General features: G+C 41.5%; 2 protein-coding genes and 1 long non-coding RNA gene across 3 annotated transcripts; 2 read left to right on the top strand and 1 right to left on the bottom strand.

The window, feature by feature from the left end:
• The first annotated feature begins 7,617 nt into the window (after window positions 1-7,617).
• On the top strand, window positions 7,618-12,011 carry LOC148756564 (leucine-rich repeat-containing protein 37A-like). Its single transcript, XM_088802287.1, has 2 exons — window positions 7,618-7,913; window positions 10,177-12,011. Exons 1-2 carry the CDS (start codon window positions 7,625-7,627, stop codon window positions 12,009-12,011), a joined length of 2,124 nt encoding a protein of 707 aa, XP_088658413.1. The 5' UTR covers window positions 7,618-7,624.
• Window positions 12,012-12,369: 358 nt separating this feature from the next.
• On the top strand, window positions 12,370-19,748 carry LOC148756563 (leucine-rich repeat-containing protein 37A-like). The gene is made up of 5 exons (XM_088802288.1): window positions 12,370-12,467; window positions 16,432-16,481; window positions 17,845-17,899; window positions 17,980-18,122; window positions 18,232-19,748. Exons 1-5 carry the CDS (start codon window positions 12,435-12,437, stop codon window positions 18,275-18,277), a joined length of 327 nt encoding a protein of 108 aa, XP_088658414.1. The 5' UTR covers window positions 12,370-12,434; the 3' UTR covers window positions 18,278-19,748.
• Window positions 17,480-20,360, bottom strand: LOC148756562 (uncharacterized). The gene is made up of 3 exons (XR_016022961.1): window positions 20,275-20,360; window positions 19,756-19,913; window positions 17,480-17,863 (listed from the first exon to the last, which is right to left on the bottom strand). It is a non-coding gene; the product is annotated as an uncharacterized LOC148756562 (long non-coding RNA).
• Window positions 20,361-20,410: the final 50 nt, after the last annotated feature.

The following is a 20,410-nucleotide window of genomic DNA, read 5'->3' as shown; positions in this document are numbered from 1 at the left end:
ATCATTGTTCTTACAGAAGTTCGCCATTGTTCTTGAATGAATGCTCCCGGGATTGCTGCAAACTGTTGCTTAAATGTCTAGAGTTTCAAAAGTTGATTCTGACAATTTTTGTCAGTTGTTTTTTGTGGCTTTTTAGGGATGACTTTTCAGATGTCCTTATTCCGCCGTTTGTACTGATTTGCCCACAACTTGGGTTTAAATCTCTCAAGTCTCCATGACGATAGGCTAATGAAATATTTAACCATTGGAGATGATTAGGGAAAAGGAATCAAAACAGAAAGTGTAATTCTCATAGATGCTCTCCCAGATGGGCAGATGAAATTTGAAAAAGATGAAATTTGAAATTTCTGTATTTAGTCGTCTCAAAATTAAGGTTAAAGTAGCAGCCATTTTAAACCCCTTTTCTTCACAGAGGTTAAACACAAGCTTTGGCCTCAGACCTGACTACAAATTCCAGCTCTGTTTCTTACTTGCTTGACGAGCTAGGACAAGTTATATAACCTCTCTGTGCCTCAGTTTCCTTATTTGTAAAATGGGATAATATCGTGTATAACATAAGGTTATTGTGAAGATTAACGAGAAATGCTTATCACATATGCCTGGCAACCTAATAGATAGTTAGCTGTGATAATTACCTTTATAATATTCTGCAAAAGTACACTAATGATTCTTGAGTAGAGTTAAGATAAAGGCAGATTTTCTTTTCTTTCTCCTTGTTTCTTTGTATTTTGTTTCGTTTTCCTTATTTGTTTTTTAAAAATGAAAATAAAATCTATTCCAGCATTTGGAATAAATATCGAGGTCAAACAAACTCATTTGTTCATTTCAATTATATGTAAACAAAATGTTATTTATTGAACAAACATTTGTTAAATACCTCGTAACAGTCAGGCACTGTGTCAGGTACACGGACAAAATGGCGATAAGGGTGGTCTCTGCCCTCGAGGAGCTGACAGTCCAAGAAAGACGAGTGTCCCAGACAAACAATGTCACAAAGGCTGTAATACAAGAACACCTGGGAGTATATCATGGGAGCATGGCTTTCACCAGTTCCTCTGACATTTATCCCTTCTCTGGCTCCAAAACCAAGGGATTGGTGCTATTTTTCTCTTGAACTGGGTGATTTAAACTGTGGAATTTTTAAATGGCTGGTGATGAAAGAAAAGCGCCTTGAATTAAGGAGGACACTAGAAATAGTATTTCCTATAGAGCAAGAGCTTCCTGGCAGTAGAGTCACTTCTAGGGTTTTCAATCTGAAAAGTTCTTTGGCATACTTTTTCTTTGCTATCCACTTTTTTTCTTGCTCTCTGCTCTCCACTTGATTGTCTAGAGAACTGGGTGTTCCCAAAGGAATAGTGCTTTATAGATTCGAAGGGTGATTTTATAGGTAAGGACAGAAAATGGTTTTTTACCTTCAACTTTTGTACCAAAAAGATGAATATAAACTTTCATGGCAGTTATTGAAAAACGCAGATAATTTTAATTCCATTGCATTTTTCAGAATTCTTGATCGTAATCCTCTGACAATTGTTGAAGATTCGTATCTTTTAAAATTGCCAGCACTGAGATATTTGTAAGTATGGCCATAATCGCATGGGTTGTGAGATGATTTCTGCTCTTTTTTTACTTTCATCAAACACTAAATATTTGCATTTTGGCTAAAACGTCATAAATTAAATTTTATCTGGGTTATTGAATAAGAGTTATCAACACAGAAAATAATTAGGAAAGAATGTACATGGGCCAGACAGCAGCAGAGGAGGGAGCAGTGTTGAAGGACACATACAGATATGGACCGTGTAGAGCACGTAGAAACACCATTTACCCCAGGAAGCAAAGAGGAGTAACTTGCATGTTATATACAGAGGGTGCCCACTCACAAAGTAGACACATTTTAAGAAAGGAAAAGCTGTATTCAGTTTGTAATAATATATACCGATAACAAAAGACGAATACGAGCCATGTGTATAGATTTTTTTGGCACCCCTGGTATATTTTAAAAAGAGTAATTGAGAGGTGGATGCAATTGAGAATGAATAGTAGGATAATGGTTAAAAAGAAAGAGAAAAAAAAAGAATGTACTATTCAGCACTAAGGTATTTTTTTGATGAGGCAAATACATTTTTTCAATAAGAGCTCTCTGAAATGATCATCTATGGCAAGTAAACTCGAGCTGGCTTGACAGAGAGGCAGACTTGAAGTAATCACGTTTTTAAGTACGAATTTTTGTCTTTGGGTTCACGTCATGCACATTGGGATTCTCTCCTTCAGAGACTTGGGGAGAACGCAAGTGTCACTTACAACAGTTGAGAGCGTCCTCATGATGAGCCTTCAACTGGAAAAACTGTAAGTTGCTTTTTCATACATTTACTTTCACTTAGTTTTTTTTCAGGTTTGTTTTATTATTTACTTAAGTCAGGCTTATTGAGGTATAATTTTCATTGAATAAAACTCACTCTTTCTAAGTGTACAGTTCAGTGAGCTTTGAAAAATATATAGTTATGTCACCACCAGCACACTGGAGACTTACAACACTTCTGTTCCCTCAAAATGGCCCCTCATGTTCCTTTGCAGTCAGTCCCTCCTCCCATCACCAGCCCTTGGCAACCACCAACCTGATTTTTGTCTCTCTAGTTTTGCCTTTTCCAGAATGTCTTACAAATGAAATCATGTAGAGTGTAGCCTTTTGTGTTTGGCTTCTTTCACTCAGTACGATCCTTTTCAGATTCACCCATGTTGTTGCACTTGTCCGTAGATGACTCCCTTTGATTGCTGAGTAGTATTCCGGTTGTGTGAATGTATCAGTTTGTGTGTGCATTCACCAGTTAATGGATATTTGAGTGGTTTCTAGTTTTTAGGCCATTATGAATAAAGCTGCTAACAACTCTCACATGCAGGTCACAAACATGTGTGAACATATGTTTTCATTTCTTTGGGGTCAAATACCTAAGGGTGGGATTCCTGCATCATATGTTAAGTGCATATTTAACTTTTTAAGAAACTGCTAAACTGTTTTCTAAAGTGGTTGTACCATCTTGCATTCCCACCAGCAGTATATGAGTTGCAATTGTTCCATATTTTCCCCATCCTTATATGTCAGTTTCTAGTAGGTGTGTATTTGTATCTCATTGTGGTTTTAAGTTGCATTTCCCTAATAGCTAATGATGTCGACTGTCTGTTTATGTGAAAATGTCTTTTTCAGTGAAGTGTCTGTTCAAGTGCATTCTTAATTGGATATTTATCTCATTATTGATTTTTAAGAGTGCTTTATATAAGGCCTCTCTCTGAGATATATGTTTAGTAAATATCTTCTCCCAGATCGTGGCTTCCCTTCATTCTGTTAAAAGTATCTCTGAAGACTAGAAGGTTTTAATTTTTAAATTTTGATGAACTCCAATTTAGCAATATTTTTCTTATATGGTTTGAGTTCTTTTCTGTGTCCTATCTAAGAAATCTTTGTCTAAGAACCCATTTCTAATCCAAAATCACATAGGTTTTTCTCCTCTTTGGTTCCAGAAGTCGTCTAGTTACATTTAAGTCTATGATCTATTTTGAGTTAATTTTTATATATGGTATAAAGTAAGGTCAGGCTTCTTTTTCTTTTTTTCTCTTGCAGTTTAAAAAATATATATTTTCTAGCACCCTATTGTGACAATTTATTACAGAACTTACTACACCTTCAATTGTGCCATCCCCACTCCGATATGGCAGGCTATCAGAAACCTGCTATTATGCTATGGAGGGGATCACACGAGATTAGTGTGGGAAAGGGCTGTGCTCCAACTGCTTTTGACAAGTCAGCCTACGAATGACTGTCTTCACCACGTTGTCAAATCTATTGGTCACTCCTCTAGCCTCATGTTCCTCAGCCTCCCACAGCATCTGCCAAAGTCCATCCCTCTCTTGTCAGCTAGATGGCTCCCTCTCTGGATATTCAAAACCATTTCTGTGTATAACTACCATACTATTAATGCGCTGAAGAAATTCCTACACAATAATATTATATAATAAAGAGTTGATATTCAAATTTTACCAGTTGTCTCAATTACCTCATTTCTTTTTAACCGTCTTTAGAGGTATAAGTGAATCAAAATGTCCATCATCTCAAAAAATTTCTTCACGCCTCTGTAATGCTTCCTTCCCTTCCCTCCCCGCCCTCCCCAATCCCCATGCAACCATTGGTCTGCTTTCTGTTGCTATAGATTGGTTTGCATTTTCTAGGATTTTTTATGAATAGAATCATAGTGTCTACTCTTTTCTAACTGGCTTATTTCACTCAGCATAATTATTTAAGATTCATCCATGTTGTGTGTGTATCAATCATTTCTTTTTATTGCTGAATAGTATTCCATTATGTGGCTATGGTCCAATTTATTCACCATAGATGGACATTTGAATTGTTCCAGTTTTTGGCGATTACAACTAAAGCTGCTATGAACGTTTGTGTACAAGTCTTTTTATGGACATATAGTTCCATTTCTCCTGGGTAAATACCTGAAAGTGGAATGGCTGGATCATACTGTAGGTGTATGTTTTTTTTAAAAAAATGGTTGTACCATTTTACTTGCTTACCAGCAGTGTATGAGAGTTCCGTTTTCTTCACGTTTGCCAACACTTGCTATGCTCAGTCTTTTTAATTTTAGTTAGTTTAATAGGTGTGTAGTTGTATATCAGTGTAGTTTTAATTTGCATTTCCCTAGTGATTAGTGATGTCAGACATCTTTACATATGCTTATTTGCCTTTTGCATATCTTCAAATCTTTTGTCTATATTTTCATTGTGTTAGGTTCTTTGTATATTCTGAAAACAAGTCCTGTATCTAATACGCAATTTGCTAAGTATTTGCTCCCTTTCTGTGGCTTGCCTTTGTATTCTCTCTCAAGAGTATCTTCTGTGGGGCAGAAATTCTTAACTTGAATCATGTCACTTCATTCACTTTTTATCTTTTATGGATTATGCTTTTGTGTTTTATCTCAGAAATCTTACCTGATTAATTCAAGGTCATAAATGTTATCTCCTTTGTTGTCTTCTATAAGTTTTATTGTTTTAAGTTTTACACGTTGATCTTTCAATTAATTTGACTTCATTTCTGCATATGATTTGAAATTCACTTTTTTACATGTAGATATCCAATTGTTCCAGCACATTTGTTGAAAAGACTATCCTTTCTCACTGAACAGCCTTTGAACCTGAAAATCAAATTTCCATATCTCTCTACTTCTCGGCTCTCTATTCTGCTCCTTTGATTTATTTGTCTGTCTTTATTTATTTACACCAGTATCACAATGCCTTGAAAGTGTAGCTTCATAAGTCTTGACTCAGGTAGTGTTAGTCCTCCAGCTTTGTGCTTAGTTTTTCAAACTTGTTTTGGTTATTCTAGAAACTTCACATTTCCATATGAATTTTAGAATTAGCTGGTCAATTTCTACAGAAAAGCTTACTGGGTTTCATCTATAAATCAATTTGGGGAGAACTGATATTTTAACAATATTGAATCCTGATCCATGAATACATCGTATCTCGCCATTTATTTATGTCTTCCTTAATTTCTCGCAGCAATAGTTTCGTAGTGTGCAGTGTGCAAATCTTTTATATCTTTTGTCAGACTTATTCCTAAGTGTTTTATACTTTTGCTGCTACTATAGAGAATATTTTTTAAATTTCAATTTCTGATTGCTCACTGCTAGGTATTAGAGATAAATTAATTTTTTGCATATTGATGTTGTATCTTGCAAACTTAATACTCATTTATTCTACTCGCCTTTTTGCAGATTCTGTCATGTTTACTATGTAATCATGTTATCTGTACATAAAGACAGCTTTACTTCTTGGTTTTCATTCTGAATACCTTTTGTTTCTTTTTCTCACACTATTGCACTGGCTAGACTCTTCAAGGCAATGTTGAATAGAAGTGATGAGATCCGACATTTTTGCCTTTGTCCTGATGTTGGAGAGAGAACACTTTTTCATTCGTGATTCAGTATGATGTTAAGATTTTTGTAGAAATCATTTATCAAGGTGAAAAGTCTCCTTCCAGTCCTGGTTTGCTGAGGGTTTTTCTTTTTTTAAAAATCAAGAATGCATGTTAGCTTTTTGTCAGATTCTATATCTATTGAGATGATTGTGTGATTTTTGCATTTTAGTTTATTAACTTGAGTAAAAAACATTGATCTTCTAATACAAACCAACCTTGTATTCCTGAGATAAACCCCACTTTGTCATGATGTATAATCTTTTTATATATTGTTGGATTTTATATGCTAAAATTTTGTTTAGAATTTTTGCTTCAGTGTTCACAAGAGATTTTGGTCTGTAGTTTTCTTTTCTTGGAATATTTTGTCTAGTTTTGATAAGGGGAAAGTTGGCCTTACAAATGGATTTGGAAGTATTCCCTTCTCTTCAATTTTCTGATAAAGTTTGTGTAGAATTGCCATTATTTCTTTCCTATATATTTGGCAGAATTCACCAGTGAAGATATATGGGCTTGAAGCTTTCTCTGCGGGAAGTTTTTGAACTATACGTTCAATTTCTTTAATAGTGCTATTTAAGGTACATATTTATTCTTGAGTAACCATTATAGTAGTTTCTATCTTTCAAGAAATTTGTCCATTTCATCTTGAATCTATTGGCACAAAGTATTTTATAATATTCCCTTATAGTCTTTTTATTTTCTATAGACTCTATAGCGATGTCACCCCCTCTCATTACTAATTTTGATAATTTGGGTCTTTTCTTGATCAAGCTGCCTAGAGGTTGATCAATTTCATTGATCTTCTCTAAGACCATTTTGTCATTTCACTACCTCTCTGTTTTTCTGTTTTCCGTTTTATTTATTTCTGCTTTAATCTTTATTTTGTCCTTTCTTCTCCTTATTCTGTGATTAATTTGCTCTTATTTTTCTAGTTCCTGAAGGAAAATGCTGAAAACTGAGTACTGCATTAGTAACATCACACATGCTGATATTTGTGTTTTCAAAATAGGTTCTAATTTCCCTTTTGATTTCTTCTTTGACCCGTAGGGTTGCATGTTTTTTAGTTTCTAAATATTTGGAGATTTTTTTCGGATCTGTTCATTTCTAATTTTATTCCACTACGGTCAGAGAACATATATTGAATGACTAATATCCTTTTAAATCTATTGAGATTCATTTTATAGCCAATAAACTCTCATGATAAGCAAGAATATGGTCTATTTTGGAAAATGTTATGTGTCCACTTGAAAAAAACCATGTGCCTTTTGCTGATTTGGTGTGGAGTGTTCTGTAAATGTCAAGTAGGTCAGGCAAGTTGATAGTGTTGTTCAAGACTCCTATATCCTTACTGATTTTCTACCTACTTGTACTATCAATTATTGAAAGAGGGTATTGGAAAATCCAGATTTCTTTGTTTCTCCTTGTCAATCTCACTTTTCCTTCGAATTTTGAAGCTCTGTTATCAGAAGCTGCTTAGAAGTCTTCCCTCTTCCTGTGTACTCTCAACCCGAAGTGAGACTTTTGGAATGAGAGGAGATACTTCTGAATCAAACCACAGATCAGTTACACCCAATTCTAATCCCTATCACCTTTATCTTAGGCATACCATACCCACTGCCATCCTACTGTTGGATACCTCTGTCCTCTCTATTTATGTACAATGTTCAAGAGCAGCAAATAGCCAACTGTCCCCTACCCAACTGTCCAGGCCGTATGCCCCAAGAGCTCCTTTCTGCACACCCTGTGGTAGCCTTGACCTACGCTCCTACCTACTCAAGTAACTCCTTTGCCACTAATTTAATTCTCTGTGTTTCCATTTATAGGATCTTACCCAGTCGTGTGACCTGCTGCCTCTGCCAATCTAAAAGTGATATTGAGGTCGTCTGCAAGACAGTGAAGCTGTTTTGTGACACTGAATGTCTGACAGACATCACACATTGTGGTGAGTCTCAATTGCCTGAGGAGACTTTTTTAAGTTTTTATTTTACTTATGTTTCAATGTTATGCTTTCATCTATGACAAATTTTTAAGCTAATAATGTAACTGCATCTTTTATATTTATTCATGCAGAGTTCAACTCCCTAAATGTCTAAAACGCGTCCCTTGTTAACATTCAGATTAAGGAACAAGAGAAAAAAACGGAAAGGGGGAGGGAACTAACACTAATGGCCACATATAGTGTGTCCTGCTCTCTGCTTGCTGCTTTACCTCCAGATGAGAATTTATTCATAGAGCGCCTCACAGATTATAAAGCGATTATTTATATGCATTAGGTCTCAAATGCCCTTTGCCTTATGGGACAGGTATAGATACACTTTATTTATTTTGTTTGTTTTTGCAATTTTATAAAAAGAGTACAAGCGATGCTGTTTTATTTGGAACCTGAGAGTTTCTGCTTCCATCACCAGAAGCTGCCAGCCAGCCCTTCTAATGGACGAGAGGGCTCGTGTAGTCTTAGACGGCCAAACCCTCAACTTACTCTGAAGCTCAAAATTTTCTATCCACAAAACACCTGGGTGCTTTTAAGTATTTATCTATGCATTAGGTTTATTGGCACCTACTTGATAACTTTCAAAATGTGCTTTCAGGCCCAGATAGCTTGAATACTAGTCTCTGCGGGTGATCTGGGGACATCAGAAATAATAACGCTTTGTTACTGATATAAAGACAGTGCAGCTTATTGATCAAAATAATTTTTTACCAATTACATTACTCCCTTCTCCCTCAGAGGTGGGCAGAACAGGCATTTTAGTCTCCTTTACAGGTGAGTAAAACGAGATCAGAAGTGTTAAGTGCTGTAGTCTAGTAGTGCCTGGGCTCCTGCTTCCAGTTTTGGGCTCTCTGCAAAGCCATGCTCCTCCTTTGTCCTCTGAACTTCACCACCCCTACTTCCTCCTCTGACCCTCACCAGCACCAACAATACTTTTAATTCTTCTGGAACCGAAACCCAACTGTGCTATGATACACTTGACCTTCTCACAGTCAGCAGCTTTGGATGGTTCCCCAAGTAAAGCTGAAAATATAAGAAATGAAATGAAATAAAAGTCGGCACACAACGAAAGTTACTTTTTTCCTTCTGCATTTTAGGACCTCAAGTATTAATCCGTAGATTTATTGAACATTCCACATTGGCATACAACCTGGCAAATCTCATAACCTACGTCCTAGATGCCTGACCCGGATTTAAGCAAAAAGCGAGGGTAGACGTAGTGTTTTTTCTATATTCAGCCTTCTGTTATGGGGGCGGGGGTATGTGGGAGCAGGGTCCGAGCAAAGGAACCTGGGTAAGTGCAGGAGGGCATGTCCAGAGGGGGAAGTGTTAGCAGTGGGTGTGGTCATGGTCACGTGTGATGGTGACAAGAACACGATGTCGTGCGGGGAAGCCTGCGGGGCCTCTGGTCCCGCTCCCCACATAACGCAGGATATGGTGAGGCCAAAAAGGAACACCCACGGAGCCATAGGTAGGGGAGTCATACCACTATATTCTCTCTGGCGGCACTATACTCTCACTGGAGGCTGGATCCACACTGTCCGCAAACCGCCATCCACGCTTGCCAGCCCAGCCGCCATCTTCTTGCTAGCCCCCATCCTTCTCTGTCCTCTCCTCTCCTCCGTAGCCACAGCAGTTATATTGGCGGCTAATTGGCTAACTGGCTACAGCTGACGGCCAATCAGCCACAGCTGACGGCCATCTACTACCCGAGCCAGCACTCCTCCACGTGAGGCCGAGAGCCTGGAAACTACTTTCTGGGGCTCTGCCCCCACAACGAGCACACTGAAGAGGTGGAGAAAGGAGGCCTCATGCTCCCTCCGCATCTGAGACAGGACAGGCTGGGGTATATGAATGTGAGGAGTCACAGTACATCTGCAGAGCGTCTAACTGAGTGGGGTCCTCCAGCCTTGGCTTTTCTTGAGTACCGGGCCATTGGCCCTTGGGGACCAATAGAATCATTCTAAGTACAGTTACTGTATTTCACGCTATGGAATGTTCTGAGTAGATAGCCACTTTTTCAAAAGATACCTTTCTCTCCTTTTGTTGTGTTGCCAATTATGGGTTTAAGTTTGGGTGTATATTTTCCTCTCTAAATGGCACTCAAATGTTTGCTGATTCCTAATTTATTTAACTGGGATATATGGCTGTGGTTGGACAAAAAGCTGTTCCGTCAATCTTTCACTATCAAAAGCGGTCTTTTCTTGTTTGACAGACGAAGAAGTATCTATAGGGACTGCAGAAGGATCGTTCATGAAGGTATTACAAGCCCGGAAGAAGAGCACGAGCACCGAGCTGACTATTGAGCCAGAGAAGCCATCCTCAGACAAAAACAGCATTGATTTGTCAGCCTTCAGGAACGACGAACTAGACTTTAGTGATGAAAACGCTGCTATTAGTGCGCTCAATTACATACTACCTTATTTATCCAAGGGAAATCTAACAGATGTAGACTCAGCATTATTACCACTCATTAAACTCCTTTTTTTAAATATAGAAGATGGAGATAAGTCCCTGAGTCATTTGACAAACAATGCAAGGAACCCTTCCCTGAAGCCTGAATCCAACGATGCAACTTTCAAAAATAGACTGAGGAAACTGAATTCTCTGAAAAATTTGTTAGATGCAGAAATTCTAGAAAAAATTGATGAGGTTATAAAGAAAGAAAAAACTGCCATGCTTATACATTCCAACCTTTCAGGTCCCAAACTGAAACGCCAAATCATTCGGAAGGAATTGCAAACTGACCTGCCACAGGGCTACAGCCTAGCAAAGATTCAGCCTGTCCGGAAAACACTGCGGACAGTGAGCAGGGTCCTCAAGGGCCCTAAGGGCATCCGGAAAAGGCACTTCAAAGAAGTGGCCCATCAGAGCATCCAGAGGAAACAGAATGCCCTGCCTATTGTGGAGAACACTGTCAAAGTTAGGAGACTCAGGGGGCCACCCCCAAGGGAGCTGGGACAGATGCACAGGGTACACAGGCCTGGGAAATTAGTGGAAAACTTCAATACAGAGCCTTCTTTCATAAAGGAACATGAGGCAGCAGTTTCTTCTACCCAGAAGCAATACTTGATGGGCTGGCTTTCGGCCTCCATTGCTCCAAAATCTCTATCTGAGGTTAAAAGATTAAAAGACTTAAGCGATACTACTTTTATTTTAGATGAGGCAAATGCTCTAGTCAGGAATAGGAAGGCTTCTAAGCCAATCTCGCACTCCAGAAAGAAACACCTCCTTCATAAAAGTCGTTCTCATGTGCTGCACAAAAAAGCCAAGGCCAAAATGAGTCGAGAGTTTGGAAAGGAAGATTCTCTCAAAAGACTGATGCTTGCAAAGAGACCTCCGATATCTGCAGTGAGGAGCCTTATAAATTCCCCTGCACGAGAAGCTTTTTCATCTTCAGGAGAATCGACATCTCAGGAAAATCGTCTTCCAGAATCAGTTTCAAGTTTCTTGGAACCTTCTAAAGAAAAGAGTACTGCACAGATTCCTTTTCAAGAAAATATTTCTACACGAAAGGCTACTGAGCCAGAAAAAACTACCCCTGAAATCCCTGCCCGTGAGGATGTTTTCACGGCAGATTCGGCTGTTTCTGCAGACAACTTCCTGCCAGCAGTTAACCAAACCCATGAAACACAAGGGGAACACCCCCCTGTGGCCACTGACTTACTGTCCAACTCCACAGGCTTCACGTCCCCGTTGTTCTCATCCCCGGGGGATCAATTTGAAAGTCAGCTAAACCAGCAGCTACAGGCCCTCATCCCCAACAACGACATGAGAAAGCTCATTGCTCATGTCATCCGGACTTTGAAAATGGACTGCTCTGAGACCAGCGTGCAGCTGCCCTGTGCCAAGCTCATCTCCAGAACAGGCCTCCTGATGAAGCTTCTCAGCGAACAGCAGGAAGTAAAGGTGCCCACGGCAGAGTGGGATACGGATCGATGGAAAAATGAGAACTACATCAGCGAGAGCACAGAAGCCCAGAGTGAACAGAAAGGGCAGGAGCCACGAGAGGTGAGGACAGCTTCCGAAACAGGGAGCCTGGACTTTTAGGACAACAAAAGCGCCCAAGCACAAACGCCAGGAGCGCCTAGGCCGTAGCTTTTCTTGGCCACGTAACTTTGGCTAAGACAGCGAACTCCCACTTTGCTCCTTTAGAGAATGGTACCACTGTTCCTAGGGTAGATGAGACGAGGACCTAACACAAAAGATAAAAAATTGTAGAAAAAATACTAATGTTAAGGATTACGTGACCCATTAGATTGGGTATCTTCTTTAAGAACGTGTAGGCTACTATATAGAGTAGCAGTTTAAGATCGTTATTCTTTATAATAGTCTTGAGAATGGTTAGTCTGCATCCTTTCCATCTCTTTGTTTTAACAAAATTGTTCTCTACTTTTTTAGCGCACAAAAGCAGTTCCAGGACACAGCTATTACAACAAACTGATCTTGGCAATATCTGTGACTGCAGTAGTGATGATTTTGATGATAATTTTCTGTCTCATTGTGGTAAGCAACAGCAATTTCAGGTTTCCAAAATATATTCTGTCTTTATAATACATTCAGACCCCACAAACTGAAAATCAAAGCCACTTTCCCACCTGTTGCTGCTTCATATTCGTATCCAGTCATGGGGAGTGAGGTGTGCTCTGTTTTTCTATTGCAAATTATATCTCGGGAGTTTTCAAAGGAGCCCCACTCCCAGAGATCTCTGTGGAATTGAAACCACAATAAGAAGACATGAGGCTATTTTGAGAAGTTAAATTTAATAGGCCAGAGTTGACATGTTAGCAAAATTTCTTCAACTCAAAATGATGTCAATGTGATGTACTCACCAATCCCTCTCTTTCTACCACTGATATGTTTCCTTGGCTGAAATGAGGCGAGATATATAATCTCCATCCTCATGGAGCCATGTCACCCTGGGAGAAAGGACATGGCTGAAAGATAAAAAGTGTGACCTTGTCCATGCATGAGGTTTACTTAGCAGGTTTCGTCTCCAGTGTGTAAGGCATTGTATAAATAGGTTCAGTCCCCACTGCAGCCTAAATCTGCATCAGGCTGCTCTAAAGCATGTCGTCTTTATAGTCGCCGGGTCCTGGAGCTTCAATGATATAATGGTTTATTTTCCCAACAGGCAGGTGCTAACATTGAAAAGAGTGAATTAATAAGCTGACAGTCTTGCCTACCCCACAACCCAAACTGATTTCCTGTATTTCCCTGTTACACTGTCGTGGCAGCCCTGCACTCCAGCCAGCACAGCTGATCACCATAACCCAGCCATTCCTCATTTTGTCTGTGCCTTGACCCGTCTCGAATGCCCTTATTTTGCTCTGCCTGTGGACATCCTATGAATCTCTCAGAAATCAAGGCAATTCGTCTTTCCTCATCAGCCTTCTCTAAATACTACAGACCTCCTGATCCTAGTCCTTCTGTGAGGTCTGTCACCAGTTTGTAGGGGAAACAGGGAGGTATTTCCCGCCCGAGAACTTAGAAATATGGTAAACAGTTTTTGAGAAGGCGGTTCCCCAAGAGAGAAACACCAAGGTCAACACACATCGTGGAGCAGAGCAGAGGTATGTGAGGACCAGATGACTTCCTGGTCTGTCAGACGTGAGTACAACCTGACTGGAGGTATTAACTGCTAAAGAGCAGCGTGCCTATCCGCAGGAGGCTTGGTCAGTGGTGAAAGCATAGTAAAGGTGAAGAAGAGACCAACATGGGCAGTACCCATCCTAGCATTGCCCTAGAGTAGAGATGGCACCTCAGGCAGCAGACGTGGAGGGTCAGCCCCACTAGCCAGGCTGTGCTTGTCGGGGAGATGGATGGATCTGGCCGCCTCAGTCCTTTCCATTGAATGCTGGATTCATGGGATTCCTCTTGTTCTAATTCTATTCTCACCAAGCAGCCTTCCGATTGTGCTTTAGTGTGCCACGGTGGCCTACCGCTACACAATGTAACTAACTCCTTGGTCGTGTAGACAGATGCTGTCTGTGGAACAGATGAACTTAAGATTGTCAAGTCACAATCTGGCATTCTGAGTTTTGATCACTCCCGTGTGACTGTTAAGGTGACACTTAAGGTGACACTGCCCCAGTAGGAAGAAGGGAGTCCTCTCTCGGTGAGGACAGTCTGATTTCTCAACCCAGGAGGCTGGGGACTCCCATGGGGTCAGCTTGTGCAGGTCTCTGGGAAGACAATCATTGGCCATTGACCAGACCACACTCTCTCCATCTCCAGGTGGCATATGGCCTTTGGTTTTTTGGAATTTCCATTAACTCCAATTTCTATTAACTGCTTTTAATTTCTACATCGTTTTTAACCTTGCATTTGTGTTTATTTATAAGGTTTCATTATTTTCACTTATCACTTACGTGACAAGCTTTTGGAGGACAGGGACCTGCAGGTTTTTCCTCTAGTGGACAGTAATGGTTTCAAAGGGAGAGAGATGAGTCTGTCTGTCAGTTCCATACTGAGGAATAATGCAACCTAATATATATTTGAAGTAGCACAGAGCCCAGCAATAGACAGACCCATGTGTTCCTAAGGCTTCTGAGGTATCACCTTTTAATAATTTAATCACTGGAGGAAAATGAATATATGGTAATAGAACAGCTGTCTTAATATTTGAGGGGAAAATAACAGCAGATCTCTATTTCTCACTTTAAGCAAACATATTTATGTGAGTGTAAACAAAAAGAACCCATAACAGTATTAGAAGAAAATAGAAGCAGCACTTTCATAATCAGTGGTGAGTAAGAGCTTTCTATACCTGGTCCCACAGGCAGAGCCCTGTGAGAGATTTGCCCCCTTGTCTGTGACACCATCAGCAAACTTGCCATTATTTAGGCCAAGCACAGGATGAAGTTTTCCATATACTGTCTGATTCGATGCCCACGTGGGGATGATATTACCACCCTCTTTCATAGATGAAGGACATCAACTTAAGGCCCCAGGGGCAAAACTGAAAGCAGAACCCAGTTTCGCCTGAGTGCAAAGACTGTGCTGCTTACTCCACTGGTCTGTCTCCGTACAGACAAAAACACTGGGCAATATTTGAAACATTGAAATTCAGTGAAATCCACCGAAAGGATTAATGTATTTCATATTAAACAGAGTTTGTAAATCAAGAAGACAATCAGGGCAGAAGAGGGACGGGCTGTGAAGAGTGGATGTGTGTTTGTTTACAGCGTGTCCTCTCCTCATGGCTTATGGGGTGTGGGTTTTGTTAGTAAGGCTTTTGTCACTTCCTAGCATGAAAATAGTCTCTGATAGTGTCTTCTAGAACTTTTATAACATTTGTTGTTTCATAATTTTTAACCCATCTAGAATTTGTTGTATTTGTTTTTTAGTGTGGCTCAGGTACCTAACTTTGTTTCACTCCATGAAGATCCAATTGTTTTAAAATGTTTCATTAAATGGCTCGTTCTTTCTTCACTGATGTAAAATACTGTCTTTATCTGGACTCGATTCTGTTGATCCAGTTATCTTTTCCTGTACCTGTTGCAGTACTAGCATCACACTATGTAATTCCCGTTACTCTATAGCGTATTTTGATATCTGGTAAAGTAAGCTCCTGCTCTTTGATCTTGTTTTTCACACATTGCATAGGTATTCTTGCATATTTTATCTCTACCAAATGGCATCTTACTGGTGTTTGTTAAAACACCATCTTGGGATTTCAGTAGGATTGCATTGAATTTGAGGAGAATTGACGTCTCTACAACATTCTAAGAACATCGTATCGCATGTCATGTATTCATTTCTTCTTATTGTCCTTCAGTAGAGTTTTAATGTTTTCATCACATAGGTCTTACACAGTTTTTGTTAAGTTTATCTTGGGTACTTTATGCATTTTTTATTGATACTATGAATGGGTTCTTCTTTCCATTTTTCAGTCATTTACTTGTGATGTGTAGCAAAGCTATTGAGGGTCGCATGTTGATCTCTTGATTTTGTATCCAGCCATCAATTCTCATATTGCTTCCAATAAAAGTTCAGTTGATTCACTTGGGCTTTTTAGGTTGTCCATCATTTCATATGCAAATATGTTTTGTTTCTTCCTTTCCAGTACTTCATTTTCTCATTAAATTGATTAGGACCCTCTACAATGATGAGCAGGAGCATAATAACACTCATCCTTCTGTTATTCTTGACTGTAAAACAACACTGCCGTTTAGGTGTCTGGTAGATACTTTTATTTTATTTCCTACTTCTAAGAGTTATTAGGAATTACCTGTTGAGTGTTAGCTAATACAGTGAATAACATGCCTTGCCAGCGGCACGCAAGATCCTAAGTGAGGTACTGTGGACGAGTCCAAGGACGAGTAAACAGGACAGAACGCCTGTCCTCAAGAAAAGCAAAGCAAAAGTTGTCACCTCCCTGGGTAGATAAGACTTAAAATCAAAAGGAATGAATAGAGACAGTGGCCATAGTGATGGATAATCATGATCATATTTTCTTCCAAAACAGATTAATTCTCATAGAAGAACAACAGAGGAAGGTAAAGAAGGAAGCTCAAGGTAAATAATAGTCAGGCGATTTTTAAAGTAGAGTTTTAGAACCAGAGAACTTAGAACTCGTCTATTTCAATCTCCTCATTTTACAGTGAGGAAACCACCAAAGTCAGGAAGAATACGTCTTTACCCTAATGCTTTCCTGGATTCAGCCACATTCGCTCCTCAGCCAGAGTTGACTAGAATGAGACTGGCACAGATGCCTGTGCTGTACTAGCCCTTTAAGGACAGAGGGTGGAGAGGGAGGGGTTTGGGTTGTACCTGTTGCTAATGGTGGGAGGCATAAGGCCAGGCCAGAGGCCTTCTCAGAGGCTCTGTAAGGGGTAGGGAAGGCCACATGGCCCTCGTGGGGTCAGAGGGCTCGTCTCCTTCAAGGCTGATGGAAGGGAGAAAAATGGGTCCTTTCTGTCAAGTAGCCGGAGAACTGCCCTTCTCATCCTACTGGTTTTCACATCCCCTCTCTCTATGCCCTTTATCCCAACCTCATAGAATTTTGACTGGGAGAGACCTTAGACAGTAGTTTGTCTCTTCCTTTTATAATAAGGAAATGGAGAAGGAGAAAGGGAAAAGCTCTTGCCCCATGGTCACACGGCTAGTGAGTGCCAGAAAGAAATGCTTCCTTTCCAGTGGGGACTTCTCTGTGGATTATATTGAGCTTGGGCTGTGAGGTGGCTTTTATGTCACAACTCAGTGCACACATACCATAGAGACATAACTAGTTTCTAAGACACACTTATTATGCACTCTCATTTTCTTTCTATTCTGTGTGTATTCAAAAAGAATATTTTGTGTTTTAGTGCTGGTCATGACCTTTAAACTGCTTTCACGACTCCCTCACTCATCAGTGACAGCCAGCAGTAGGAAACCAGGAGAAGTTGGCTCGTTGGACTCAGGCATTTATGGTGTGATTTGACTCATAGGAGACAGCAGCTAGGAACATATAAGCACCCTCTCCCCCACCCCCAGCAAAGGACGCCTGTGAGATTGAGTCCAGGGGACTGAAGTAAAATGCTTCTGGGGAGAGTTCAGTGCTTCTGCCCAGGACTCTGGTACATTTCTTTCCACTGCACAAGGGCAGCTTCTTGGCCAAGACCAAGAAACTGAGGGGGCAGAAAATCCTGCCCGGACTCCACGCTGAGCCACATACAAGTCTCCCCAGAGACATTGTGGGCCATTGTGGACAGACACACAGAACTTGGGGAAGTGCAGCTCGCATGGAATGACTTCAAGGTCCCAGGTCTGTGGTGATTTTGCTCGTTGTGATTATGGGCCGAGGTACCCATTTGGTCCTAATCAGTCCGGAGCTGTGTGTTGCAGAGACGTGGAAAGTGGCATGAATGAGTAATTGTGGTGTGTGTTTTCCTCCAAGGGGCTTCTTCCCGTTTCTGCTGCATAAGAAATGCCCATCGGACGAGGAGAGTCAGGTAAATTTGAGGAGGATAAAATGCGGGGCAGGAGAAAGCAGGGGAGAGGCAGAATTGGTGTTTTCCTGTGTGTTTTCTAGACGAGCTCTTTCTGGAGCAGGCAGCCGCTTTGGCTTCGGGATACGTGTACACCTCTCAATGCCACACACAAGAAAAACAGGGCACAGAAACTACGAGACCAAGATTCTTCTGATGAGGATGAGACCATCGATGAGGATAAAGGGTAAATGATTGGGGACAACTTAGAGTTCTTATCTAAAATGAGGAAATAATGAATAGTTTAAATGTGCCTATCACTAGTAAAAGCCCTGACGTTCTTCTTCTCACCCCAGGGAGCTCCGCGAAGTCATAATAGGGAAGAATCCGGTTAGTGAATAGACTACTGAGGAGCCAGGTGAGGAAAGTGAGACAGCTCATGACAACAACACAGCGTGACACCTGTCCTGCCTCAGGCCACCTGCACATTTTGTTTTGTAATATTGGCTTCTCAGCATTGCTGGTCAAATACTTGTTCTTCTTGTATTAAAATACATAAATGCATAACCAACTCTAGCCTCGTGGTAAGGAATTAAGATGTAAGTAGCTAAGTATTTATATACAAATAACAAGGGGCATTGGCAAGAAAAGCGGGGCTGAAGTTAGAATCCCTGTGGTAGCCAATACTCCTTCCAGAGGCAGTGTGAGCAAAGAAGGGTGAAGAGGGGCTCCTCTCCCTCGTTTCCCCAGAACTGTCAGAACTGGAGGACACATCATCCCCAAGGTGTGTCGGTTACTAAGTCAAATAAGCACTGATTCTGGTGTTCTCTCCCCGGTTCGCCAAGTACCAGTTATGTCCAACATACTTGACCTCCTGCCCATCGAGGACCATCCACTTCCGACCCCTCCGATCAGGTCTTTGGGGCTGCTGGGATATTTGGATCACTGAACCTACCTCCATCGTGGGGGCCATTTTTGTCCCCAAACTCTTAAACTCATGAACAAATGTGTGCCCTGTCTTGGTTCCAGAATGGCAGCTGCGTGACAGGCTACTAGAGGAGGTTACTAGAATACACTGGAGAACAGAACCCGGAGAGAGGGCTCTAAGGGAAAAGGGAGGAGGACTGAGGATCAGATGCCAAATAAGGATACATCTGGGGCTCAAACAAAAAAGGATGTCACTCCAGTGCTCAGAAGAGCACTTAAAAGGCCGGGACCCAACTGGATAGGGAAGGTGAGAACTGCCAGAACTGTAATAATAGCCACTCATTTTCCAGTGCTTACTACAGACCAAAAACTGCCCTAAGGATATTACCTTATTAAATCCTCACAACAACTGATATCCTTCCCCCAACTTACAGATGAGGAACTACAGCTCAGAGAGCTTTTGGAACTTCCCTGAAGTCACACACTCTGGCCCCTCTGCCTGAGGCTAATGGGCCATGGGTGGTGAGACTTGACTTCTCTTTTCTGAACATCAGTAAAATTCAATTGAGAAGTTTCTATCTTCAAGGCCATCTCAAGGGACCTATTGAAAGATACTGACACTATGACAGTTGTCTTGGCCCCTCACTTGTTGGGTTGCCCTGGGCCCCTCACTGTTTAGGGAAGACTCAGAAAACAGCCAGGGTTAGAGCTGGGATTCAAACCTAAGCCTTCCTGGCTCCAAAGCCCTCTTGCTGTCACTGAACTATGCTACTTCCCCAACTAGAATCAGAAAGAGCTGGGTGAGAATCCTGCTTCTAACCATTAATTAGCTGTGTGGCCTTGAGCCCCCAAGTTACTCAACTTCTCTCAAGCCTGTTTTCTTATCTGTGCTATGGGTGCAACAACGGCACCTACCTTCCACAGGGTTGGTAAGGACAAACCACGGTTCCTACCTGGCAAACAGTAGGAGCTTCTGTTTTCCACGAACGTTAAATCCCTGACCGCTGGTCGCTTACGTTAGAGCGGGGGTCCTCACATTTCACCAAGATTTTATTTCTAATCTTCCTGCTCTGCCATTGACGGTAGTGAAGGCGCTCAGCATTCATCTAGGCTGAAACCGAGAAGGGGCGGTTATCACACCTGGAGGATTTCTGAAGGGGCAACAGCCCCCACACAGTGGAGGGCCACACACCAACAGCTGATTTTATAAGTGGAAAGAGGCACTGGGACCTCGACCTTCCCAGAAAGGAACCCCCGCACCCCACCCCCACGCCACCCGCGGCAGAGATCAGTGGAGCTTCCACGAACTGGCCTGTTCCCCACCCAGCCCGGTAGCCACCCCCCGACGGCCCCCTGGACCGGCATCTAGTGGACCCCGAAGGAAGCCGGCAGTGAGGACGCATTCCGTTGAACGCAGTGGCCACGCCTGCCGGTAACGGGTGTAACGGATGTAACAGATGTAATGCTCCTACCCTACGGTGTCCCCAGCCTCCCAAGACCTAGCACCCGCTCCGGCGCTGGGAGCCTGGGGCAGCCGGGAGCGCTGGCCCCGCCCCAGGGCTCCTTTGGGCTCCGCGATTGGCTCCGCGGACCGGAGGCGGGGCCGGA

Source organism: Rhinolophus sinicus, chromosome 12 (genome assembly GCF_057876585.1).
Source record: "Rhinolophus sinicus isolate RSI-liver-muscle chromosome 12, RSI-T2T, whole genome shotgun sequence".
NCBI classification, from domain to species: Eukaryota; Metazoa; Chordata; class Mammalia; order Chiroptera; family Rhinolophidae; genus Rhinolophus; species Rhinolophus sinicus.
This window is presented reverse-complemented; position numbering and strand designations above follow the sequence as displayed.